Source organism: Phycodurus eques, chromosome 7 (genome assembly GCF_024500275.1).
Source record: "Phycodurus eques isolate BA_2022a chromosome 7, UOR_Pequ_1.1, whole genome shotgun sequence".
NCBI classification, from domain to species: domain Eukaryota; kingdom Metazoa; phylum Chordata; class Actinopteri; order Syngnathiformes; family Syngnathidae; genus Phycodurus; species Phycodurus eques.
Genome location: NC_084531.1, coordinates 19,412,158 through 19,439,960, shown reverse-complemented (window position 1 = coordinate 19,439,960; position 27,803 = coordinate 19,412,158). Strand labels below are relative to the sequence as shown.

Sequence of the window (27,803 nt, the reverse complement as noted above, 5' to 3'; positions counted from 1 at the left end):
GTCTATAGAGCAACAGCATTACATAAGTAGTGGGAAGTCACTATGGCAACCCCACAGAACAGCATTATTCTGCTCAGTATGACACTGGCATGGAAACAGGAGTTGAGAACATTCGGAGAAAGAATTGCCCAGTCCATTGAAATTAGTCATTACAATTTTTTTTTTAAATTACTTGATAAATTAATTCCTAATTTTTTTCCTTAGCTGACCAATTAAATTTAGCTAAAATCCCATTGCCAGTACAGGTAACAGGTACAACTGTCATATAAGTGAAAATAAATATGTTACCTACTACTACAAAACACAATTGGAACTTTGATAACTAGTGTCAATGTATATTGTAACACTGGAGTCTTACTGCTTCGAATCTGAATCTTATTGTGTTCTTACTCCGTAGACATATGTTCTTCTCCCACTCCCAAGACCTTTGGTTAAATTCTGACTTGTACAACTCAATGTGCATTCAAATTAAAGGTTTCCATTGTATACTGTAAATGTGTTTTGAAGTTTTATGGTTTTAAATGAGGCGGCACGGTGTATGATTAGTTAGAATTGGAGTAATATGCTCTTACCTCTTTGTTCTGGTCAGAAACCGAGCTGCAGCATTCTGAATGAGCTGCAGCTGTTTAATGCTCTTTTTAGGGAGTCCAGTCAGAAGACCATTACAATAGTCAAGTCTACTCGAGATAAAAGCATGGATGAGCTTCTCCTGGTCTGCTTGACACAGGCAGGCCTTCACTCTGGATATGTTCTTCAGATGATAGTAGGCAGTTTTAGTAATTGATTTGATATGACTGTTGAACGGCACGGTGGACGACTGGTTAGAGCGTCTACCTCACAGTTCTTAGGACCGGGGTTAAAATCTAGCCTCCCCTGTGTTGAGTTTGCATGTTTTCCCTGTGCCTGTGTGGGTTTTCTCTGATTTCCTCCCACATCACAAAAACATGCATGGTAGGTGAATTGAAGACTCTAAATTGCCCATAAGTGTGAATGGTTGTTCAGTTCAGGTGTACCCCACCTCTCGCCCAGAGTCAGCTGGGATAGGCTCCAGCATGCCGGCGAAGCAGTATGGAAAATGGATGGATGGATGGAAGGCTTTAAATGTAAAAAACAAAAGATTAAAAAAAAAAAATACATTGTGCGTCAAACGGTTCCATGCGTTTTAAGGAATAAAACACCACAAGGTAAATGAGTCACAAAAAAGGAGTTGAAATGATGTGCTTACGCTGGATGTCAATCGTGACACTGGTCTCCTTGCCGTTGGGGACTGCCTTGTTTGAGGCCTTACAGATGATCTGTTGGCCAGTCTCGATGTTGGAGGGCAACAGGTAGAGCGTGCTCACTGTGGTTTCTCTTCTTCCATCGCGGACCAATGTCTGCAGACAGACAAGAGGGGAAGAAGGCAAAGTCAAGTTTATGTTCCGAATAAACAGTCATTAAGACCTTCAGCATTATGTAGTTATTGATCATAGTTCCTGTAGTAAAACAGTAAGTTGCACATATAGCTATAGGAAGGTTGGTTTCTCAGTGCTTTTGTTAAAATAGCTTGTCTTTTCAAGTCAATGGGTGATCAAGTCCAAGTGAAGTCACAAGTCATTGCTGTTCAAGTCCAAGTCGAGTTGCAAGTCTTTTGACCTATTGTCGAGTCTAAACTCATCAAATTTATGACTCGAGTCTGATTTGAGTCCAAGTCATGTGACTCAAGGCCGCACATCTGGTATACGATCATAATCCCCAGATGCTATGCAGATATGCCTTCTTGAGGCTACATGTTGGGATGACAATGGAACAATTTGATTCCTGATCGGAATTCCTGATCACACAGTAACCTTTTGAAATCTACAGCTTCTTGCTATACTTAACGGCTGATATGAAAAGAAGTAAATGCTTCTCAAGCCTCCTTTTAGTGAATTTTAAGAGCCATGCTCCACTGCATGGCTTGTCATTCTCTGCATAGAAGATCCATCTTATTTGGAACTCTCATCCTCTCAGCTCGCGATCGTGAAAGCCATTTGGAATCAGTCAGGAGAGAGCTCCGTAGCTCTTGATTTTTCTTTTCTCTCCTTAAAAGAGTTGATGCTAACTATGCTAGGACAGAAGCAAATCACTGACAAGAACAAATAGCACGCCCAATCACAAAGTCAAAATGTCAATGGCAAAGCACATCTCTCATTTCTCTCTTGGGAAAGAGCTGAAAGGATGCATTGTGTTGACCAGCAGCTGAAATAGGTATTTAACACGTCACCATTTTTCCTCACTAAATATGCTTCCAAAGGTGCTATTGATCTGAAACGTTCACCAGATGTTGGGAACAACCCAAGTAATCCATACATACAAAGAAAGTAGCACAAATAAGATCAGAAATTAAGTTGTGTAAAAATGTGAAATGACAGGGAGAAAGCATTGAACACATGAAGAAAGGGAGGTGCAAAAGGGCATGGAAAGCCAAGACAACACCTAAATTCAATCAATAATCAAACAGCAATCCAGCCCCTTGTCAGTGCAAATGAATATCAGCTGGTTAAGTCCTAATTGATGGCCTACAAACAGTTCTCATTGACAAGGTGTGAGTTAACATACATATCATGATGGGTAAGCGCAGAGAGCTGTCTGAAGACCATTGCAAACTAATTGTTCCAAAACATAACGATGGCATTGGTTACAGGCGCATGGCTAAGCTTCTGAACGTTCTAGTAAGCATGGTTGGGGCCATAATACGCAAGTGGAAAGCCAATCAAACCACCATAAATTTGCCGCGATCAGGTGCTCCTCGCAGGATTTCTGACAGATGAGTGCAAAGATTAATCAGAAGAGTTGTCCAAGAGCCAAGGACCACCTGTGGAGAGCTTCAAAAAGACATGGAATTAGCAGGTAATGTCACAAGGAAAACAGTGAGTAATGCACTACGCCCCCATGGCCTGTATTCACGCTCACCACGCAAGACCCCATTGCTGAAAACAAAAGCATGTCAAAGCTCATTTAAAGTTTGCTGAACAACATGTGGACAAGACAGTTAAATACTGGGTGAATATAATCTGGTCGGATGAGAGCAAAATTGAACTGTTTGGATGCCATAACGCAAACCACGCTTTGAGGAGAAATGGCACAGCACATGACCCAAAAAGCACCATACCAACAGTGAAGTTCGGAGGTGGGAACATGATGGTGTGGGGCTGCATTTCAGCAAATGGTACTGGTGAACTTCACATTATTGAAAGAAGGTTGAATGAGCCAATGTACTTAGACGATGTTGACAAAAATCTGTTGCCATCTACGAGGATGATGAAAATGAAACAAGGGTGGACATTTTAGCAGGATAATGATCCAAAACATACTGCCAAGGATACTCTCAATTGGTTTCAAAGAAACAAAAACTGCCAGAATAGCCAAGCCAATCACCTGACTTGAATCCAGTCAAAAATCTATGGAAAGAACTGAAACTCAAGGTCCATAAAAGAAGCCCACGGAACCTTCAAGATTTGAAGACTGCTTGTGTGGAGGAATGGGCCAAAATCACACCAGCGCAATGCATACGACTAGTTTCTCCATACAGGGGGCGTCTTGAAGCTGTCCTTGCAAACAAAGGCTTTTGTACAATTAAGTAAATACCAGATGGCATGTTTAATAGTTTTTCCCTGTGACATTTCACATTATTACATACAATTTAATTTCTGAGCTTATTTGTTCTACTTTCTCTAAACTCCAAATTGACTATGACATGGACAGACAAGCCTTTGTAATTATAACCATGAGTTAGTCAGGGCGAGACAGCAATACTTTTCTGAAATCATCTGTAAGAACTTCAACAATACAGGAAGTCCTCGAGTTATGACGGACTCGATCTACGACGTTTCGACTTTACGACGCCCGTGCCTCGTCCGCCATTTTGTCCATAGTGTTTCTGCTTTGCTAGTGCATAGTGCTTGTCTGTGTTTGTGCGCCAGGAGTATCTTTGCCTTTTTCGCCTTCCTTTTTTTCACACTCTCAGCAGTAATGGTAAGTACAGCATTTTTTTATTTTAATGTATTTTAGTTTCTTTATACGAAGTGTTAACCTTTCCTGCTACGGTCACCTGACCGTGGTCGGGAGACGCAGGGGAGATGCCTCCTCCAGTGCCGAGGCTGTCCTCCTCGGGGTTAACTCCCTTCTCTCGTTGCACAGCTGAGCTGGGTGGCGGCAACAATAATGGTACAAAGCAACAATTTGCTTGCCACTTGCCACTGTACACACTCGCACCTGCGCGCACTCCTTCCTCCTTCACAGTCCCATCTCACCCACACACACTGAGCTTGCTGTCACAATCACATGGGACTTTAACGGTGAAATCCGACTCACGCGTAAATTCGGGTTACGTCGTTAGCGCAGGAACGAAACTCGTTCGTAAATCGAGGACTTCCTGTACTCTGCTTGCTGTGGTTGACAACCTCATAACCCCCCCCGAATCAGATAGCTCCAGAACTCCTAACAGCAGATAAATGCAATGACTTTGCTTGCTATTTTAGTGAAAAAATACAATCGATCAGGTTAAATATTAGCACAACTCAGCAAAATGATACTACATCTGAAGCCACCCAGGTTCAGCAGCTGAAACCGTCAACGAGCTGTCTTGACTCAATACCATTTCACTTTTTCAAAGCTATTGCGAAGTCTGTGCTAACTGATTTGCAGCAAATAATCAATTGCTCACTTCAGTCAGGCGAGTTTCCTAAAGCTCTTAAAGTAGCTGCCATTAAGCCTCTGCTAGAAAATGGAACGCTGGACGCTTCCATGTTAGCAAGCTATAGACCCATCTCCCTTTCATAGCCAAGATTGTTGAGAAAGTTATTCTTAATCAACGAAGCAATTTCTTGAACGAAATGGACTTTTTGACAAATTTAAATCAGGTTTCCGAACTCATCACAGTACAGAATCTGCTCTTATCAAAGTGCAGAATTATATAAGGTTGAATACTGACTCGGGAAAGTTGTCAATTCTGGTCTTGTTGGACCTTAGTACGGCTTTTGATATGGTAGATCATAATATACTGCTGAACAGGTTGGAAACATGGGTAGGACTAAAATGAGAAAAGGAGTTATTTACCTGGAGAAAAGGAGTTATTTTGTAACCATTGGAAGTGTTCAAGCTCATCAAATAGCAATGACCTATGGGGTCCCTCAAGGGTCAGTTTTTGCACCCCTCCTGTTCAGTCTGTTTTTGCTACCCTTGCGTCAAATTCTTCAGAACCTTAATTTGGACTATCATAGCTATGCAGATGACACACAGTTATATCTAGCATTGTCTCCAGAGGACTACAGTCCAATTGAGTTGTTGTGTCACTGTCTAAAACAGATAAATAACTGGATGAGCCAAATTGTTCTTCAATTAAACCACAACAAAACTGAGATAATTGTTTTTGGCAATAAAGAGTATTGCTGTTATTAAATACCTGCAGTCACTCTCTTTAAAATACAAAGACCAAGTCCGAAACCTTGGTGTTCTGATAGATTCCGACCTGAATTTCAACAGTCATCCATCCATAAATTTTCTGAGCCGCTTATCCTCACAAGGGGTGCGGGAGTGCTGCAGTCTATCCCAGCTATCATCGGGCAGGAGGCGGGGTACACCCTGAACAGGTTGCCAGCCAATCGCAGGGCACACATAAACATAAACAAACAACCATTCACACTCACATTCACAGCTACGGGCAATTTAGATACTTCAATTAACCTACCATGCAAGTTTTTGGGATGTGGGAGGAAACCCACGCAGCCACGGGGAAAACATGCAAACTCCACACAGCCGGGGTCGGGGATTGAACCCCGGTCCTCAGAACTGTGAGGCAGATGCTCTAACCAGTTGTTCACCGTGCCGTTCAAGTCATATCAAATCAATTACTATAACTGCCTACTATCATCTGAAGAACATATCCAGAGTGAAGGCCTGCCTGTGTCGAGCAGACCAGGAGAAGTTCATCCATGCTTTTATCTCGAGTAGACTTGACAATTGTAATGGTCTTCTGACTGGATTCCCTAAAAAGAGCATTAAACAGCTGCAGCTCATTCAGAATGCTGCAGCTCCGGTTCTGACCAGAACAAAGAGGTCAGAGCATATTACTCCAATTCTAAAGTCTTTACACTGGCTTCCAGTCAGCTTTAGAATAGATTTTAAAGTTCTGCTACTGGTCTAAAAATCACTAACCAGTTTAGGTCCTGAATACATAAAAGAAATGATAATGGAATATAAACCCAGTAGGGCTCTGAGATCGACAGACTCAGGTCCAATAGTGGAGCACAGAGTTCAAAACAAACATGGTGAAGCAGCATTTGAGCTATTATGCTGCACACAAATGGAATAAGTTGCCAACAGAAGTGACATCAGCCCAAAGTAAAAAAAAAAAACTCTTGTTTTTTCCCATGCTTTTTAGAGCATTTCCACTTTTCAATTATATTTCTTGCACTGTACGCTGTTTCAATTGTACTTTTATTTTTTTTCTCTTTTTTGAAATGTTTATAAGTTCTTTGTTTTCTTTGTTTTTAAATACTTTTAATCATGTAAAGCACATTGAGTTACCTTGTGTATGAAATGCGCGAAATAAATAAATCTGCTTTGCTGCTTTTCTTTTCTTTTCTTTGTATGTATGGAATACTTGGGTTGTTCCCATTATCTGGTGACATTGTCAATAGCAGCTTTAGAAATATATTTAATATATTATATATATATATATATATATATATAAATAAATATATTTAATGAGAAAAATGGTGACGTGTTAAATACTTATTTCAGCCGTTGTACAAGAACATTTACCGATATTCATTTGAGATATTCAAGGTGGCTCTTAAATACAATGTCTCACATGGACAGGATTTTAAACTAACTATTATGAACATAGCCCAAAACAGTCAATGGACTGCATGCATATTGAGTAAAACGTGTATTTTTTTTTTTCAATCATCTAGCATGAATTGTTTTAATATTTTTCAGTGGGAAAATTAAGGGCGCCTTTAGCTTCACATCATTATGCTTTATTCAGTAAATTCATGCGACTTGGTATGCAGTTTTCACACCACATACTGTATCATTGTTCTTGCACCAAGCTTCCTGAAAAGTGCCTTAAAATCATCAATTCCGTTCTACAGCTGGCCATGGCTTTTTTTTGCCCTAGGACCATCTGGATACATTTGGAACGAGAATGGGCAAATATCTTCGTATTTTGAGATGTGGTGCACTTTGATATCATTCGGTATATGCTGAAATTGTAACAACAGTTGATGATATCCTGCTTATTGATGCTGTTCCCCAAAAATGAACATTTTCCTAGTACAATTTTCTCAATACTGCTCTTCCACTGTTATATATTTCCAGATTATTCTGAAGCATTCAACATCACTCGGATGACATTTATGGAGGTAGTCATTACATTCTTTGTGTATGTTTTTCTTTAGGTTTCTAAAACATTTTTTAAATTGGCAGAAAGAAAATGAAAAGGAATAATCATTTCAACAGTGGTTCGAAAGACAGGAGAGCTAAAAGGTATTTTCCCTGACATGTTGAAGCACCATTGATTATTTGTAACTAATATAGTTAAAATAAATATATGTGCTTGTCTTAACGACCTGGATTAATTGTACTGTACATGTTTGCATTACCATCATCATCCACCGCGTTTTTATTATACTGTAAAATCTCCAGTATATATGTAAGGTTAAACTTGCTCTTGTTGTCTTCAGCAGACTTTATTCCTCCTCACAAAATTGCACCCAACAATAGTCAATAACAATAGTCAACTAACATGACAATGCAAAGCTGTGACTGCTTTGCCATCTTTGATCTTTACAAGAAGGTGACCTGCCAGTAGCAGATTAGTCGGTGGTTTAAAAAAAAAAAAAATCCAATCCACTGGGATTATCTGCTAATTAAAAAAACAGCTGAGCTGAATGGATTACCTACTCAATAAAACTTGATGTGCTGCCAGACAAGATAAATCATTGCTGTAGCCCTAAACCAGCAGTGTATTTACTGTGAACTTCTGTTCCACTGGCCAAGTGTGCAGATGCATTAAACCCCAAAGTGTAAAGCAAAACAAGATCACACTTTATAAACTTTACACAGCACTAAACATTGTTTTGCCTAAAATGTACCATAACTGAAAACATGTTAGGGTTAGGGAATGGTTTTATAACATGAATTGAATGGTACAAATAAATGTATTAATAAATACATTGATAAATGATGAAACGTATGGCTGAATTAATAAAACTGAAGTTTTACGGTCCACTAAATGAACTTTTTCATTACGTTAGACGCATAATAATGCAAGTCACAATGCATGCTTGATCCATCAGTGTCATTTTAAAAACGAAAAATGATATTGCAGAATGAAATCCATCTGTCTTGTAGTTTTATTTTGTTAGAGCAGATGGTTAATGTTGCCTTGTCGTTTTAAATGGCAGGCACAGTGTGATGTTTTGTCCAACATCCATCAACTCATCTTTCCTCCATCAATGCAATGTGATCTGATTTCCTCCTGCTCCAGATGATATCTCACCATGGCCATAATGGGATAACAACATTTTCATCTCCAGTATTTGGAGGAATATCTGCTTTCTGACAAGTATGTCTAAAAGTGTCAAACTTGCAGGCCTGTGTACTGTAAAAATGACTACCAGACTCCTGTAGAATTGAGAGTATGTTTATCAACGCTTGGTGTGATGAAGTATATTACAGAGCAAGAGACTCTCTGATGCTCCATTGAAAAAGAGCAGTCCACAGTGCTTGTTTGCGTTAGTAAGCAAACCAAAGCAAAGCAAATTTATTTATATTGCGCATTTCATACACAAGGTAACTCAATGTGCTTTACATGATTAATAGCATTTAAAAAACAAAGGAAAAAAAACAGCTTATAAACATTTAAAACCAAGAGGAAAAAATAAAATCAAATAAAAATACGATTAAAACAGCGTACAGTGCAAGAACTATCATTTAAAAGTGGAAATGCTCGAGAAAGCATGGGGAAAAAAGAAGAGTTTTTAACATGGACTTAAAAACATTCACACTTGGGGCTGATGTCACTTCTGTTGGCAACTTCTTCCATTTGTGTGCAGCATAATAGCTACATGCTGCTTCACCATGTTTGCTTTGAACTCTGTGCTCCACTATTGGACCTGAGTCTGTCGATCTCAGAGCCCTACTGGGTTTATATTACATTAGCATTTCATTCATGTATTCAGGACCTAAATCAATTAGTAAGTTATTTATAGACCAGTAGCATAACTTTAGACCAGTAGCAGAACTTTAGAATTGGATATATATATATATATATTGGATTTGGATATATATATATATATCCAATTCTAAAGTCTTTACAGTGGCTTCCAGTCAGCTTTAGAATAGATTTTAAAGTTCTGCTACTGGTCTATAAATCACTAACTAATTATTCATCAATTTTCTGAGCCGCTTCTCCTCACTAGGGTCACAGGCGTGCTGGAGCCTATCCCAGCTGTCATCGGGCAGGAGGCGGGGTACACCCTGAACTGGTTGCCAGCCAATCCCATGGCACATAGAAACAAACAACCATTCGCACTCATGCCTACGGGCAATTTAGAGTCTCCAATTAATGCATGTTTTTGGGATGTGGGAGGAAACCGGAGTGCCCGGAGAAAACCCACGCAGGCACGGGGAGAACATGCAAACTCCACACAGGCGGGGCTGGGGATTGAACCCAGGTCCTCAGAACTGTGAGGCTGACGCTCTAACCAGTCGTCCACCGTGCCGCCCTTCAGAAAACCAATGTCAGTAAATACAATTCAGCGCTACATCCTTAAGTGCAACTTGATCTCTACTATGCAAAGCAAAAGCCATTTATCAACAACACCCAGAAACGCCGCCGGCTTCTCTGGGCCCGAACTTATCTCAGATGGACTGATGAAAAGTGGTCCGTCGAGTCCGCATTTCAAATTGTTTTAGGAAATTGTGGACGTCGTGTCCTCCGGGCCAAAGAGGAAAAGAACCATCCGGACTGTTATGGACGCTAAGTTCAAAAGCCAGTATATGTGATGGTCTGGGGCTGTGTTAGTGCCAATGGCATGAGTAACTTACACATCTGAGAAGGCACCATTAATTCTGAAAGGTACATACAGGTTTTGGAGAAACATATGCTGCCAAGCAACGTCTTTTTCATGGAAGCCCCTGCTTATTTCAGCAAGACAATGCCAAACCACATTCTGCACGTGTTACAACAACGTGGCTTCATAGTAAAAGAGTGCGGGTACTAGACTGGCCTGCCTGCAGTCCAGACCTGTCTCCCATTGAAAATGTGTGGTGCATTACGAAGCGTAAAATACGACAACGGAGACCCCGGACTGTTGAACAGCTGAAGCTGTACATCAAGCAAGAATAGGAAAGAATTCCACATACAAAGCTTCAACAATTAGTGTCCTCAGTTCCCAAACGTTTATGGAATGTTGTTAAAAGAAAAGGTGATGTAACACAGTGGTGTCCCAGCTTTTTTGGAACGTGTTGCAGCCATAAAATTCTATTTCCTTTTTAAATGAAAAATTTCACCTGCCGCTACTGTAAGTAAGTTGTTCTTTCAAATCCCTATGATGATCTGAATTATATATTTTAGGTTTTTCTATGATTCTGCAAAATGTGATTTGGACCCGCCTCTGGCGTGGTTGCTTGTGATGTAACTGACCATCATATGCTTCATATATTTTATGTTGCTTCCAATGCTAATTTCATGAATTTATTTCATTAACTTTAACTACAAATACCTTTTTGCTGTTCAACTTTCTTTATTATGTATTTGAACAACTTATGCACTGTTTGTTCATTCTTGACTGAATTGTTTTTTCAATGCATGTTTTGAGGGATACAATCTCTAATTTAAGTTAACAATTAATTAAAAGTCATTAACATCATTATTAGGCCTAAAAAGCTTTCCGATGACACCAACCTTTTGAAATTAGGATATAAAGATTGAGAAAGTTATGAAAGCTGCGGTGCCATCTCTCGCAACTTCAAACCTCCTTGCATCGGCATATTTAGATGCATCAAATGGATGCCCTTTTACAGGGATATGGGGGCGCGGTTTTTGCAGAGCCCATCATTTAGAATGAATTGTGATTCTCTAACATACGGACGGTCGAGAGTCTAAAATTAACCGGTACCCACGTGTCATGAATCCGACTGTGATTTTGCATATACGCTGAACTTGTATGCATAGTAAGAAAATGTCCACACATTTATTAGTGTATAATCGAGGCCCATTGTCTCTCCATCGAAGCACATCAGAAATGTTAATGGAAGAGAGCTTTTTGTTGATGAACTTTCCCTGACTTTCCCCTAAATTTAAACTACACAGTTTTTACTTGTTTCGTTAGCGATTGAGAACTTTCAATTGTTCACTCATTGATTTTGCAGGTGCGAAATGCTCAAGCCTTTGGTGGAAGAAGTGACCCTAGCTCCTTAATGATAACTAAGGCACAATGATCACTTTAATCAAAGTGTTCCCTTTGTCTTTGATTTAGCCCAAACTGGTTACGAAGACATGGGTTACCTGTCTAGAAAATAATTTCTGCTCATGTTAATTATTAATTAATCTGCAGAATATGAGAAAACTATCAGATGTCTCCCCCCATATAAAATGCTTTGAGCGTGAAAACTTTTTTTTTTTTTTTATTGGGTATCAGTTTTTTCATGGTGTAGTATAGTCATTAGAGAGCATTCTAAAGATCTGTGCAGCCATGGGTGTATCCATTGATTATTGACTGTACTGTATCAGTGCATAATGTCTTCATATCTGCTCTCTCTTTAAGAGTAAGCAAAGACAGAAAGCACATTCCCCCCTTATGCCATTAACAAGCAGCACCTCAAGCAATCATTTTATTCAAATAAGCCTGGTACCGTAGCCCAGTCCAATCAATTGCATTTATCTGCTCTTTGAAAAAAGCCAATAATGGAATGAGGCAGCCAGGACAGTGTGAGGAAGAGAGTAGATGATGTTAGGTGCTTGAAAGTGCTTGGTCTCTTTATGCCATTTGTGCAAATTGAAATAGAACATGACAATATTGACAGTGTTGGCCTAGTAACGCCTCGGGATCCCCCCGGAAGAGCTGGATGAAGTGGCTGGGGAGAGGGAAGCCTGGGCGTCCCTGCTAAAGCTACTGCCCCCGAGACTCGACCCGGATAAGCGGTAGAAAATGGATGGATGGAGTGTTGATTTCATCATTAGCCTTCGAGGGTAAATGTCAGTCAAGGGTCTGAGGGGCTGAGGTGAACAACGATACGAGGCTGATGTGAATGGTAGTTAAAATCAAGTAAAACTAATTTTGTCAATCAGAACCATAGATTGCGGTCTGCTGAACAGATTTTGGAATTTTGGAAACAGGTTGGTAAAATGAATCCAACTGAAGAAAAACATCATAACAGAAGGGAAGCGTCACTGATATTTCCATCATCTTGCCATCTGCTTGTCTCAGTTGATTTATGTGATGGACCAAAAAAAAAAAAAAGATTTTTGTTATCAGAACACCAACCTGGAATTTCAAGGGAATTGCTTTCAAAGAGCCATCTGGATCGTGAGGCAAAGGTCCACCAACAACTCTGTGTGTGTCGCACCTTTGCAGTAATTATTTATAGCAAACGCAAATATGTTAATCAATAGTTCATTTCAGTTTTTGTTATAGATCTGTCTAGAAATTAAATAAATCCATGCAAAGTTGTGTTCTCATGGGTATTTAGTACGACTTTAGTCTAAATCAAGCAATTCGGTCAAATTTGAATATTTTCTGTGTTTCATTTGGAACCCTAGCAAATTCTGGCACAAAATTGGTGACAAACACAGCTGAAATTCTGCATTGAACACTACACATTATATCAGTGTAATTTTGAAGCACTTAAGGCATGTTTTTAGAAAATGCATCGAAATCAATTTGTCAGTTTTCTACTACAATGGCGTCCAGGTACGGGCACAGGTTAGGTCATCAAAACAAGGTGAATTTCAATCTAAAATGTAAAGGAAAATGTGGTTTGAATCGGACCAAATAAAAAATGAGTCAAAACTGCTTTGCATCACCCTGGCTTCACAGGTTGTATTTTTCACAGCCTTTTTTTTCTCTCCAGTATAACCTTTCATAGAGGTATCAAGCTAACGGCAATAATGTTATTGATGATGATTACATTACAGGCGGCACGGTGGAACGACTGGTTAGCACGTCGGAACGACTGGTTAGCAAGTCTGCCTCACAGTTCTGAAGACCGGGGTTCAATCCCCGGCTCCGCCTGTGTGGAGTTTGCATGTTCTCCCCGTGCCTGCGTGGATTTTCTCCGGGCACTCTGTTTTTTTCCCCCATCCCAAAAACATACATGGTAGGTTAATTGAAGACTCTAAATTGCCCGTAGGTGTGAATGTGAGTGCGAATGGTTGTTTGTTTATATGTGCCCTGCGATTGGCTGGCAACCAGTTCAAGGTGTACCACGCCTTCTGTCCGATGATAGCTGGGATAGGCTCCAGCACTCCCGTGACCCTTAAGCGGCTCAGAAAATGGATGGCTCGATGGATGGCTTACATTACAAACAGATGTTTTTTTTTGTGTGAAATCTTACTAAATTCTCATGAGAACAGGCTTATCCATGCAAGCGCCATTTTCCGTTCCACCCCCAGTATCCCCAAACCTGCTATTACACACACCTCTAAGCTCACCTTGGAGTACATGGCTCCATTGAGGACCTCTCCATTGCGGATCCAGATGATAGAGGCTGCTGGCTTGGCGTTATCAGCATGGCAAGTCAGATTGACTGGGTCGCCGGCCCTCAGGCTCACCACTGGCCCTCCGCTGATGACGGGGTCCTCGGGTGGAACTATGGATGTAGACATTGAAAGGAAGAGGCACGAGATCACAATATGACTGGCATTTAGTATAAAACCATCACATTGTTAATTAAACTCCAGAAAATTAAACTGTAGAACAGAGAGCTTTGTTGCTTCACACAGCAGAGAACGGCAGGAACAAGTCAGACCCAAAATATGTAAACGCTTCTAAAACATCATTGCCGGAATGAAACAGTTTGTGTGTGTTTATATTTGGGGTGTATTGTATGTATTGCATATCCACAGGCTATCTGGTGGCTTAAGGAAGTCACAATTGAGGCGAATTTGCATCAAAAATTATCACAGCACAGATAGCTTTGTGTGTACTAGTTATATTTGTTCAATGAAAACTGAACATGAATGTGTTTATAAAGCCAGGATTCTTGTGAACGTATAACATTGGATGGTATACTGTCACATTGTAGAGGTGAGCCCAATGCGTTCAGTGAGTACCGGTATATGCAGTCCCAAGGATGAATATCTATATGTAATCGTATAATTGGAATCTTTGACAGCTCGCAATGTTTCACTTTGCACATCACAGCAGATCTTTTACATGAGCAACTCTTTTATCATTGAAAAGATCTACCAATACAGGCCGACATACAACCCAAGCACAAATATCAACATTAATTGTAATTCACTAACCCTCCCTTGACACAAATATACGTGTTTTTAGTTCCCTAGCTTTGACAACAAGACCGAAACGCCTCGATAGCACTATATACACGTCTACATGCCATTGATCAAAGTCCCATTTGTCTTTTACCCATGAGCTGTTTTCTTCTCTTTTTTTCTTTTCTTTTTTTTTAAAATCTAACTCAAATTCCAGTGAATTATTGATTGACCCGAATTCTCATTACAATGCAGATCTGGGGCGAGATGAAATCAAAGGCTGCAGGCAGCTGTCGAATCTCTCTACACAAGTGCCATGATTGGAAGGAAGGGTTGTTATGGGTTAGATTTATACTGTCAGACTGCACCGGAGATGAATGCAAATAAAGGAAATGTAATTTGGGACACTGTTTTGCACATTTAATGACAATATGTATAATTGGGATCTTTGACAGCTTGCATATAAAGGAATATGTGATCTGCCGCAAAGGCTGTGCATACTATATTTATCTATTTTATTCTTAACTCTGTAGTTTTGGATTGTCACTTTCGGTGACAACGACATCATATAATTTTATTTGTTTGTTGCAACCAATTTTACGATAACTGCTCCGAAGAATTACCCAAAGGATTACAGTTGAAATTGTCTATCCTTTATTGATCTCTCTTTGCACATTTGAGTTTATTTTTTATGTAGTATAGTTTGTTCAGAAATTAATTCAGAATTCTATTTCACTTTGTGCTAGCAATGTGTGGTTGACTACCCTTTCTCAATCCATTATGGGGGAAATTAACAGTCAAATAATCAATGGTTTATTTTATCTTACATTCATTTTTAGATTTATTGCTTTATATTCAAGGCCAAAAAATGCAAACTAGAATGGCAAAATGACAGTAGAGAGACAGTGAGTACAGCAGTACAAAATAGTAAATAGAGCATAAACTATGCAAATATACTGACATGCTATTTTTGGTAGCCTGTGTGAACTCACTTTCTGAAGGTTCTGAACTCATATGTCCATGTCAGTATCATAATGTTTAGCATGCCATCCAGAGCAGATGACGTCATTGACATGATATATGACTTCAGGACAGTTGACTAATTGATAATGATCACGATTACAATTATAGCTGAAAAGACCAATAAAGAACCCTGAATCCTGAATAATAGCATTTAGTTTTCTAAAAATCAATTTTCACAGTTTGCTTTTTGTTGCAGTGAAATAGCTAATAGTCGATTAAACTACGAGGAATGTCTTAATCTGGAGGCCATACAGCTGACTCCTTTTTATTGTGAGGTCTAATTTATCTTATAATTTCGGTATACATCCCCAGGCAATTGAGTGTGTTTGATGGTGGGTGGTGGATCGTAAAATTGTTAAATAGCACATGCTGAGGTTTGCATTTTCAGTTGCAGCCGTAGCTATGCTGCTTAGGTTGTAAGGGAAAAATTTACGAATGTCTACTTCCACCGAGTGACTTGTTTTTCTTTACATAGCTGATGAATTGCTTGGTAAAAGAAGAACTTTGCAAGAATAGTTGTGCATTAAAACCTGTGATACACAGACTTATTGTAGTCCAGTTGCTTATCCCAGAGAGACTCAGCTTTAGTCTCTCAGGTGTTGTGGTTGATTGGTGCATGCGCAGCGGCATATTGATCATTTCACCATAGCATTTGCATGACAAATCACATTAGCATTACAAATTATATTGGGTTTTGAATGACAAATGTGACTTGGGTTTGCCTGTATCCACAGGGCGGCACGGTGGATGACTGGTTAGAGCGTCAGCCTCACAGTTCTGAGGACCGGGGTTCAATCCCCGGCCCCGCCTGTGTGGAGTTTGCATGTTCTCCCCGTGCCTGCATGGGTTTTCTCCGGGCACTCCGGTTTCCTCCCACATCCCAAAAAACATGCATTAATTGGAGACTCTAAATTGCCCGTAGGTGTGAATGTGAGTGCGAATGGTTGTTTGTTTGTATGTGCCCTGCGTTTGGCTGGCAACCAGTTAAGGCTGCTGAGATAGGCTCCAGCACGCCCGCGACCCTTGTGAGGAGGAGAGGCTCAGAAAATGGATGGATGGATGGATGTATCCACAGAGACATTCAGCTATAGTGCAGTATGAATGAGTGTTATGGGAAACATTTGGGCCAGACAATTATTTCAGTACGCATGGACTTCATATCAAAGACAATTCCCACACTGATTGCCTTTCTGTGTTTCGGTTTAAAATGCAGTGTTCATTTATACAGCTCCCTTTTATCTGCTTCTCATTATTAATATGCAGAAAATTTGGCGATCATGGGGATTCTCAGGTCAGTACGTGCAGATCAGACGACACTGTGTGCTAATCTGGTCAAATGGGGGCCGCGGGGAGATGGTTTGTGAGAATGTGGTCACCTTTTTTGTCCTTTATCACCAATTGGAAAACAAGTTCTCAAACATCTTTCTTTTTTTTCCGCTGTGTGGTATGTAAATAAACCAGGGAGCGTGTGACAAGCATCATGACCCAGAGACGAGCCTAACATTTGTCAAAAATGGAATAATATGGCACCAAAAAACAGGGGCACTGTGACAGTTGATTGCAAAGATGCAGCATAGCTGTCAAAGCACACAGCACTTGGACGTTAATTAAATGTCAAGCATAGAAGGCAGCCATAAAAGCGTTTTATGGCATGATGGAGATGAGAGGATAATCTGACAATATGTGAGCGATAGGATCGGATATCACAACAGCCATCACACAACTAAATTGAACATAAAACTCTTAAAAGCCTCTCAGAGGAAGGGGGAAAAAATGCTTTTTTGCTTCCTGCCAAAGGAAAATAAGCCACGTATTCAGATTTCATGCAGCAATCGTTTTACTCTGCAAGATGTCATCAACGTCACTGTATTTATTAATTGCTCTCATTACATTAGCAGGATTATGCCAAATAAATAAATAAATAAGCGATTTCCAAGTAAAGTTTGGCCAAGTGTGAACCCATTACCACAGAATAAATCTGAATGACAACATTCCGGCATTAGGAGGATCTACTATATAAAGTGAGCAATTTGGATGCGTATAAAGATTAGGATTGTCTACTGAATCCCATTATATTATGCTACTGTTCCTTTGTGATGAACGCATAGTGCCAGTGGAGGACTTGTGGCTCACAGGCAGATTTAACAGTAAAAAAGATACCGTATTCATATTTCTTTCATTGTGTGTGCAGAAGGAAATTGTAAAAATGTGCCCCATAAAATATCATAAATGAATGACATGATACTAATTTAATTTGGTTATTTTTCTTCATCTAAAATCATCCACTTAGTCCACCTTATTACTGCCAGGTGTGACAGTTATACTGAGTCCAAGCCCTGAACTTGAATCAGCCATCATCATTACTGGGCTGTTTGCAAACTCGGCAGTCCCTAATGGTTCTAAATTAGCTCTTTACTGCAGCTATTCGATAGTCTTGGCATAAGTAGTGTGGTCAGTGGGACAGATTGATCGCTCCTCTTTAATTACAGGTCTGACTCACTGCACCACTCACTACTTTTTTTCCCCATCCCATTGGTATAAAAGCGCACTTCCTTTTGGCATTTTCACAAATTTTCATTCTGATACGCTGCACTTGGACCCTGCCTGCTTGCACGAGGTCACTGTTTTATTTGGTGGAGAGAAATATTTGAAGAACCTGGAAGGCTACTGCAAAATCAAAAATACCACATTTGGTGGGAATACCACTAAATTTGTTGGCTAATCTGTGACGCAAATACATTATTTTACAATGGAAATGCTGTGTTTTGTCTGAGTTTGGGGGCGATATTGACACAAATGACAAAATTTTCCTTTCATCCATCCATTTTGGACCAATTAAAAACACAGCTTTTCAAGTAAATTCAAAAATCCATCCATCCATCCATTTTCTAAGCCGCTTATCCTCACAAGGGTTGCAGGAGTGCTGGAGCCTATCCCAGCTATCATCGGGCAGGAGGCAGGGTACACCCTGAACTGGTTGCCAGCCAATCGCAGGGCACCTACAAACAAACAATCATTCACACTCACAGTCACACCTACGGGGCAATTTAGAGTCATCAATTAACCTACCATGCATGTTTTTGGGATGTGGGAGGAAACCGGAGTGCCCGGAGAAAACCCACGCAGGCACGGGGAGAACATGCAAACTCCACACAGGCGGGGCCGGGGATTGAACCCCGGTCCTCAGAACTGTGAGGCAGACGCTCTAACCAGTCGCTCACCGTGCCGCTCAATTTAAAATTTTTTTTATTAATTACAGAGCATTACTTTCCCTGGAATTCTGAATTATTCTAAGAACAGGCTGTAGTAGTCAAAGGACTGTGATGTCATACAATTTTTAATTTGACCCAAAAAGCAAACCAAAAAGAAAATATATTTTTTAAAACATTGGTAAGCAATACACACAATCTACTGGCAATACAATATGCACATACAGTGTGCATATGAGAGAGTCATAATATACAGTACATTTTGACTAAATAAAAAAAATAATGTGCACTGTAAAATGAGCTGGATTTGATGTTTACGTGAAGCCTCCTAAGCAATATCCACCATTTGTCACCAACGTTTATGGTCAAATACAAAATGTATTGTTTATACAGTTAAGTATTTACAGTTGAGAATTTTAAAAAGGTTACTGTGTTACATTGCTTCAAGCATTACACAACTAATAGAGGTTGTTAGCTCCATAGTTCCAATGTTAAAAACGAATACGAAATTCAAATTGGTCGACCAGCATCCCAGAATAGAACATGTTCAACATTAGATGTTACGCTGCAAATAAATTTTATAGTAGACCATTTAACCCAAATGTAACGTCTTTTTAAAAAATAAAAATAAATAAATAAATAAAAAGATTGCATATGATGGAAGGCTAATCGAAAGTACTGGAATTGACTCTCACCATTAGGCAGGTAACAACTGCTTTGTTGATATTAAACCCGCTGGGTCCTACCTAATTTGGGAAAGACCTCTGCAAAGAAACATGGGAGCAGTTTTGGGAGCACCCCTTGGCGTTCCTAGAGTGTGAGGAATTGAGAAAAAGCAATTTGGAGTTTGAATTGAAGGCGCGAGGGCTCCTCACAAGGAGGGTATCGCGAAGAAATGTAATGTGTAGCTGCTGTACTTTAGCTTACGTGTTCTGAACAACAATGAGATGCTTGAGTTGTCTGTCTTGTGTAGAAGAAAGTGTGAGATAGCTTGCTGAGCTTGGGATGGATCAGGAAAGAAAGCAGTCGAAATGACGAGGAGAAGAAGGAATACCTAGTGCAGGTGGATGCAGGAACATGTATAACTCACTGGCCCAAATCACCAAAACTCTTCTGTCAGTGCTGTCACTCTACATCTGTCTGAGAGCCAGAAGTTCCTCAGGTAAACGCACAGATACACAAATTGAATATAATATGCGGATTAAACAGGAATGCAGGACATGGACTGGAGGGCCCAAGCAATTCTAAGATTTAATGACAGATTTAATAGGAAATAATAATTCTGTTATTGCTACTTTAAAATGTACATCATTTTTAATAATAATACAGATTAATTAGTTTTGCCATGGCGGCACGGTGGACGACTGGTTAGAGCGTCTGCCTCACAGTTCTGAGGACCGGTGTTCAATCCCCGGCCCCGCCTGTGTGGAGCTTGCATGTTCTCCCCGTGCCTGCGTGGGTTTTCTCCGGGCATTCCGGTTTCCTCCCACATCCCAAAAACATGCATTAATTGGAGACTCTAAATTGCCCGTAGGCATGACTGTGAGTGCGAATGGTTGTTTGTTTCTATGTGCCCTGCGATTGGCTGGAGAACGGTTCAGGGTGGACCCCGCCCCCCGCCCGAAGATAGCTGGGATAGGCTCCAGCACGCCCACGACCCTAGTGAGGATAAGCAGTACAGAAAATCTATGGATGGATAACAATAATAATAATAATAATAATAATGCAAACTGGCGGCACGGTGGACGACTGGTTAAAGCATCTGCCTCACAGTTCTGAGGACCGGGGTTCAATCCCCGGCCCCGCCTGTGTGGAGTTTGCATGTTCTCCCTGTGCCTGCGTGGGTTTTCTCCGGGCACTCCGGTTGCCTCCCACATCCCAAAATCATGCATGGTAGGTTAATTGAAGACTTTAAATTGCCCGTAGGTGTGAATGTGAGTGTGGATGGTTGTTTGTTTGTATGTGCCCTGCGATTGGCTGGTGACCAGTTCAGGGTGTACTCCACCTCCTGCCCGATGATATCTGGGATAAACTCCAGCAATCCCGCGACCCTTGTGAGGATAAGCGGCTCAGAAAATGGATGGATGGATAATGCAAACTACAGTTACAACAATTAACTGAACATTACTCTCTTATCATATACTGTGCTTAGTTGGTAAAATTGTTGTTGTTGTTTTCTTTAAATAAATTTGTCAGTTATGTGCTACGCACATCTCAATTGACAAAGATACATTCTTATGTTGTGTAAATGTAAAACAATACTGTTATATGCGCTTGTTTGTGTTACAGATTAGGAGTATCTGTGCATCTTTTTCTTCCTTCTGCTGTTATTTTTTTCCCCATAAAAAAGAAAGAAAGAATCCTACACTCAGTCTGTGTACTATAATCAAGCACCTGTTCTAAGGCTCACTGATGCCACAGAAGTAGTTATAAGTCCTTCTTGTATCTGACAAAATAGGAGGGAAGGCAGAATAACACAGTGAAACATAAAAATGGTAGTTCATTTGTATTTTTCCCATCAATTGTAGTAGAATGGAAATCCTAAAAGAGACCAATAGAGTTTTCAGGTTTATCTTACTACAATGATTCCATATGAACCGAGAACAATAACAAAAGAAACCCTTGGGCATTTGTTTCCATGAATATTTAGTGCTGAAACACAGGTCCAATGCATTAACAATACCGTTGGAGGAAAACGAATATCTAGCATGGAATCAGTGTTGTGATGACAAGCTATCAATCCAATGTTTTATCAGGAGGCATTGTTACTGATAAAACTCTGTCATTTTAAAAGCAAAACATCTCTATAGCAACCGTACATCAAGTCAGTAAAATTATGGAATAGTGCAAATTCCTTAAATAAAAGGGGAAAAAACAGCATTCAATGTACTGTATTGGATGCAAATCTATAGGTTTCCCCGCATAAGAGTTACCCAAAATTATAAATTTCTGTATAAGTATTATCATAATAAAGCCATCTAATCAAACAATGATACATTTGAAAAGCAATTGGCGCAATGTAGAGCAGTCGAGTAAACTCATGCATTTTGCCTGAGTGCTTTTGGAGTAAAAGTACAAAAGCACTTAATTTTATCCCTGCAGTTCATTAGAACTTTTACAATGTGAGGTTAAAGAATGCTAACTACTCAAACTAAAACACATTTTTGATAAGCTAATGTACTGTACGTAGGGTTATCAACTTTAATACTCTTTTAATTATCTTTGTAAGTTTGAGTTTATGGGACCTTCACGCAATAAAAAAACAGCGATAGCCTCAGGCGGAGTAGACCAGTGGGCCCCGTGATATTAGTGAGGTGAAGCTTGATGCATGTACTATTTATGTATGCAGAACTTGAGATCTATAGTGTATGCTTTATGTCAAAATTCCCACACAATCTTAATGGCACCAGTCTCAGACCAGTAGCAGTGATCTGGAGCTAGCAATCCCCTAAACAGGTATATTAATCAGATCATATTATTAAATATTTGTTTAAAAACTACACTCAAACCCCTTATACTGATGGTGTTCATGTGCCAAACGTATAAATTAATGTGTTTACCAAACACATTAATTTACTATTAAAATGTTATTGCTTGTAAATATAAAAATGTTATTGCTCGTGATATGTTTTTATTATTGTAAAATTATTTTTTTAAATAAGTGATGATATTGCATTCTCCATACTGAAAACTACATTTCACTACCATGAAAAAAAATTTCTTGTATATCAGAAAGTCAGTTCAAGCCAGTGCAGCTGTGTGCCTTTCAAGGACAACCTCAATAAAACATGAAAACACAATAATTACTTCATTGTTTTGGAGGGGGAAAAGTCCTACCCCGAGTGTTCATAAATATCAGCGTCATGTCCGAGCTCATCACAGTCCAGAGTGGAGTCCACACAGAGGATTTTTGATGGATATAGCGCTATGAAATATGAAGGTTGGAGTTTTAGATTCATTCTGTTGTCAGCTTGGATAGGAAGTGGTTTTGTGTGTGTGTGTGTGTGTGTGTGTGCATGTGTGTGTGTGTGTGTGCGTGTGTGTGTGTGTGTGTGTGTGTGTGTACATGCACACGAATGAGAGGTCGTAGTTTCCTTCCATGTCAATACACATGCTCTGTCCTGGCTGGCAAATATATGACAGCTTGGATTTTGCTTTGCGTACTGCACATCTCCTCCCTTAGCTCAAATGCACATCTGCATGGAACTCAACTTGGCCCTGCATTCTCCACCGCACTTTCTTGGCAGGGGATTTAAAAAAAGTGAAACATTTTCCATTAGTGGTTATGGGGAAATAGGGAAGAATGACAAAGTCCCTCAACCTCAATCAGCTAAATAGGTGATGAAGGCTTCTTCTGTATTATTCGTGATTAATTAAATGCAGTCAACCCCACTGCTTCACCTCCTGTTGTTTGTACTCTAAAGTTAAGCATTCACAATAATTTTCTCAGTCATTTAGTTTCATGAATGCTAGTCTTAATTATTCATAATTAATTAATTTGAAATACAAGAGGAATATACACTGGTACAAGTCATGGGAAGTAAGCAGATTCATAAGTATTGTTATATAAAGAGAAGGTGAAGTCCAGGAAGTAAGGTTGATTGCTAATGTTAGCAGCTAATATTAGCCACTAACTATCTCGCCTCCCACTTACTACTTTTTACGTCATCACTTACTTACTTACCTTTAACACATGACAATTAAGAATGTTACAATTCAGGCATATCAATGACACGTATTCAATCACATTGTTTTCATTGATTATAAAATTTTGAATCCCACTTGAGTTCTAGGCAGGACACGCTATGATGCAATATGATAGGCTGCTACATCCAGGCAGCGACCCTAGGCTACGCAGATTAAAGGAGATAACCATTCCTGAGATGACCATTCCAAATATGTATCACATTGTACAAAACAAAAACAATCAGGTTGGTTAGCGTTAAGGCTAGGGTTAAGGGTTTGTGGGATTCCTAATAACGCCACCGCACTCAAGTCAGATGCTGCCCTTCCCGCCTGGATGCAGTCGGATGAATCCTAGTTAGATGCAGCAGCCAATCATATTGCAGCGGAGCGGATGCAGCAGCCAAATCTATTGCAACCGGGGCGTGTCCCGCCTAGAAAAGTGGGGTTCATAATAACGCACCACTGACTGGCTAGCTACTCTTCATGATTAACACTAACAATTTAACTCGAGGTAAAATTATTCATTCCTTATATTGATGTACCAATTTATATTCCTACGATCCAATTGGATCGATCAGTCGCGTGTATTGATACAAGGAAATAACGCATTGGATTTACGCACGGCAGACTTTATATGGATGCGCATGTGTGTGTTTTTTTTAACACATTTAATGATAAAAACGTTAACGCGTTAATTGAAGATTTCCTGTCCGTGACGTCGCAGGGGATCATGGGAAAATCAAATAGTGTAGTTTTTTTCTGCCGTTATTGAGTGGCCTGGTCTGAGAAGCAAACCACATATCAGTTGAAGCTTTAATTCAGTGATTCTTGCTTGCCACTAGAGTGAGTCCACGTACCACTAGTGGTACTTGTACCACACTTTGAGAACCACTGCTGTAGAGTGTTTCACTCATGACAGATGGTAACTTGGACATCACAAACTTTTCACAGCTACGTAACCACTACATCACACACCATGACCAGTGAGTTGGTAATAATAAATATAATTAGAACATTTGAGCATTAAGTTTTATGATCAATTACAATAAGATTTGTATTATTTCGATGTTGAAAAGCAACATCAGACGTATCAGACAGACCCACTGTTAATCCACCATGAAAAGATGTTAGGTGCACTTTATTCAAATAAAGTGTGAATGCATCTGTCATTATTATTATTTGCCATAATGGTTGGTTATTGTTTGATCATCCGCCCCCCATAATTTTACCTGATAACTTCACAAGAAAGAGAAGGAATTTAGGAAATTTCACATGCACTGTCCAGTATGCAGGTAATTATTTATCAGTCACACTGGTTGAATTTTTGGCAAAAAAGTTACTGAATCAATCGTCAAATAGTGAATCGTTTCTGATTGTATCGTTTTAGATGAACCAATATTGTCCTTGAATCGAATCAGCAACCATGTATCGTGAAACGAATCGATCGCTGCCAAAATGAATCATTACACCCCTAATTTTAACACTTTTGTGAAAGTGAATATAAAAAATTCAGCTGTGCAATGTTTGTGACACAGCCTTTATTACGCCCTCCTCATTTGTCATGAATTACAAGAGTGTTAAAAGATTATACAAGATTATTTAGTCCAAGAAGTCAAGTCAACTGCTAACATTAGTGTCAGCTGCCAAATCACAATTACGTTTATTGTAGTCGATGAGGGAAAATTGTTAATCTTCAAAGTTGATAGATAGCATGGATGCTGAAATTTTCAGCGACTATTCTTCCCACATCATTGATTAGCAAAGTTTCGAAACAGAAAAGAGGGCGAGTTGTAAAAGTTAAGAATGTGCAACAGACCTTCTAAGCTCTGCATGGAAGTGCCAATGATTATTCACTCATATTCATTTGCAGGGCGGCCAATGAAACACTATGGTACAATTTGTCTTAGCCTCTCTGTTCCTGCTGCAGCCCTCTCCCCTACAAATCGATACTTTTGCTTTTTATTAGGCTGGATCATAAAGGCGGATCAGCCGCTCGTGGTGAGAATACGGCATGGCAGACACCCCACGCTCCCAGCTCGGTTTTCTTTTACTCTCTGCTCACTGATTCCAACATATCTTCACAGCAAAGGTTCCTCCTCCGATATGGGGGACCGTGAGGAGCAGCAGGATACTTTTGAAAGGCCAGGGAAAGCAAAAAAGTGCCAGAAACGTTGAGCTGATTAGCAGCGCGGAAAATCGGTTGAAGATGAGTATCCATATCATAGAGCTACCCCAGAATACCGTGGATCAAATCATTTAAATCCATTTTCTGAGCCGCTTCTCCTCACTAGGTTCGCGGGCGTGCTGGAGCCTATCCCAGCTGTCATCGGGCAGGAGGCGGGGTACACCCTGAACTGGTTGCCAGCCAATCGCAGGGCACATACAAACAAACAACCATTCACACTCACATTCACACCTATGGACAATTTAGAGCTGTCAATTAACCTACCATGCATGTTTTTGGGATGTGGAAGGAAACCGGAGTACCCGGAGAAAACCCACGCAGGCACAGGGAGAACATGCAAACTCCCACAGACGGGGCCGGGGATTGGACCCCGGTCTTCAGAACTGTGAGGCAGACGCTCTAACCCGTCGTACACCGTCCACGTTTTAATAGATTCAAATACATATATTTTTTAAATAGCCGGTTTTAAATCATCCATCCATCCATCCATCCATTTTCTGAGCCGCTTCTCCTCATTAGGGTCGCGGGCGTGCTGGAGCCTATCCCAGCTGTCATCGGGCAGGAGGCGGGGTACACCCTGAACTGGTTGCCAGCCAATCGCAGAGCACATAGGAACAAACAACCATTCTCACTCACAGTCATGCCTACGGGCAATTTAGAGTCTCCAATTAATGCATGTTTTTGGGATGTGGGAGGAAACCGGAGTGCCCGGAGAAAACCCACGCAGGCACGGGGAGAACATGCAAACTCCACACAGGCGGGGCCGGGGATTGAACCCGGGTCCTCAGAACTGTGAGGCTGACGCTCTAACCAGTCGTCCACTGTGCCGCCGGTTTTAAATCATTTGCACTGAAAACTAAAGAAGCTAGATAGCAGTTCAACATTTGATGAACGTCTTTTGTTAACACTCCTCATCGTCAGTATTTAAAACAGTAACCCCAACATGATATTGGCATACAAAGCAAATAAGGTGCAAAACAATTTTCACTCAGCAGCTTAACGAATGTTGAAACATATAAAAACAGTGCACTAGTTTGAAGACCTGAGTATTTTTGGAGGTACAAGATAAAAAAATAAACAAACTGCCCCCACTTGGATAATGAAGACACCTCAGATCATACACATTATCCTTCTCTAGTTATGATGCTGTTGTTATTGTTGATTCTGTTATTGCTACTTTAAAATGTACATCATTTTTAATAATAATACAGATTAATTAGTTTTGCCATGGCGGCACGGTGGACGACTGGTTAGAGCGTCTGCCTCACAGTTCTGAGGACCGGTGGTTCAATCCCCGGCCCCGCCTGTGTGGAGCTTGCATGTTCTTCCCGTGCCTGTGTGGGTTTTCTCCAGGCACTCCGGTTTCCTCCCACATCCCAAAAACATGCATGGTAGGTTAATTGACAACTCTAAATTGCCCGTAGGTGTGAATGTGAGTGCGAATGGTTGTTTGTTTGTATGTGCCCTGCGATTGGCTGGCAACCAGTTCAGGGTATACCCCGCCTCCTGCCCGATGATAGCTGGGATAGGCTCCAGCACGCCTGTGAGAAGCGGCTCAGAAAATGGACGGATGGATGGATAGTTTTGCCATTTTACCCCACCTGAATAATGATGACACGATTGACTGTTGCTTTGGTCTGGTGGCCTGACCGCTAGCAGGGGCTAACTGCTAATGCTACATGTGCTGTGCCGTGATAGACAGGCTGTACTGACTGCACTCACATTTTTCTGATTTCCACATAATCACTTTGGTTGTTGTGGTACCTCTTCAAATGAATAAACAGAGTGTTGCCCGTTTTTGAGGGCGCCGACACACCTTGCACATTAGGTAGTTAATAACATTGCTCAACATCACTTTGGAGATGCCACCACACAACCGGCGATGGAAACTCGCGGACCGGCTGGCCGCTTCCATTGTCGGTCCGGAGCATGAGCGAAGAGTGGCCGCCGCATCCTCCGTGCGGCGTGCTCCGTGTGACGATGGCTGAGTTGGACCCAGATTTTTGATTTCGCCAGCCGAGGAGGCACATTTTCTATTTATTCCTACAGCTGGTAACGGGAAGTGGAGCAGGAAAAGGACCACTCCGATTGGCTGTTGTCACGCACATTCCCGCCATGTTAGATTGAGGAAATACTTGATTATGAAGATTGACAAGAAATTTATCACGATCTTTGATCTCAATCATATAATCGCCCAAAGCTGGTGGCGGCTGAAGACTCTTGCATGGTTATA

At 40.5% G+C, this 27,803-nt stretch overlaps 1 protein-coding gene across 9 annotated transcripts in view; it reads right to left on the bottom strand.

Annotated features, from left to right (window-relative positions):
* kirrel3b (kirre like nephrin family adhesion molecule 3b) overlaps nucleotides 1–27,803 on the bottom strand; it is a 204,286-nt gene that overhangs the window by 42,854 nt on the left and 133,629 nt on the right. For all 9 annotated transcript variants that reach the window (XM_061681922.1, XM_061681921.1, XM_061681923.1 and 6 more), the window contains exons 5-6: nucleotides 13,685–13,842; nucleotides 1,226–1,376 (exon numbers count right to left, since the gene is read on the bottom strand). In XM_061681922.1, the coding sequence (XP_061537906.1) occupies nucleotides 1,226–1,376; nucleotides 13,685–13,842 (309 nt within the window). The remainder of the gene's footprint in view (nucleotides 1–1,225; nucleotides 1,377–13,684; nucleotides 13,843–27,803) is intronic.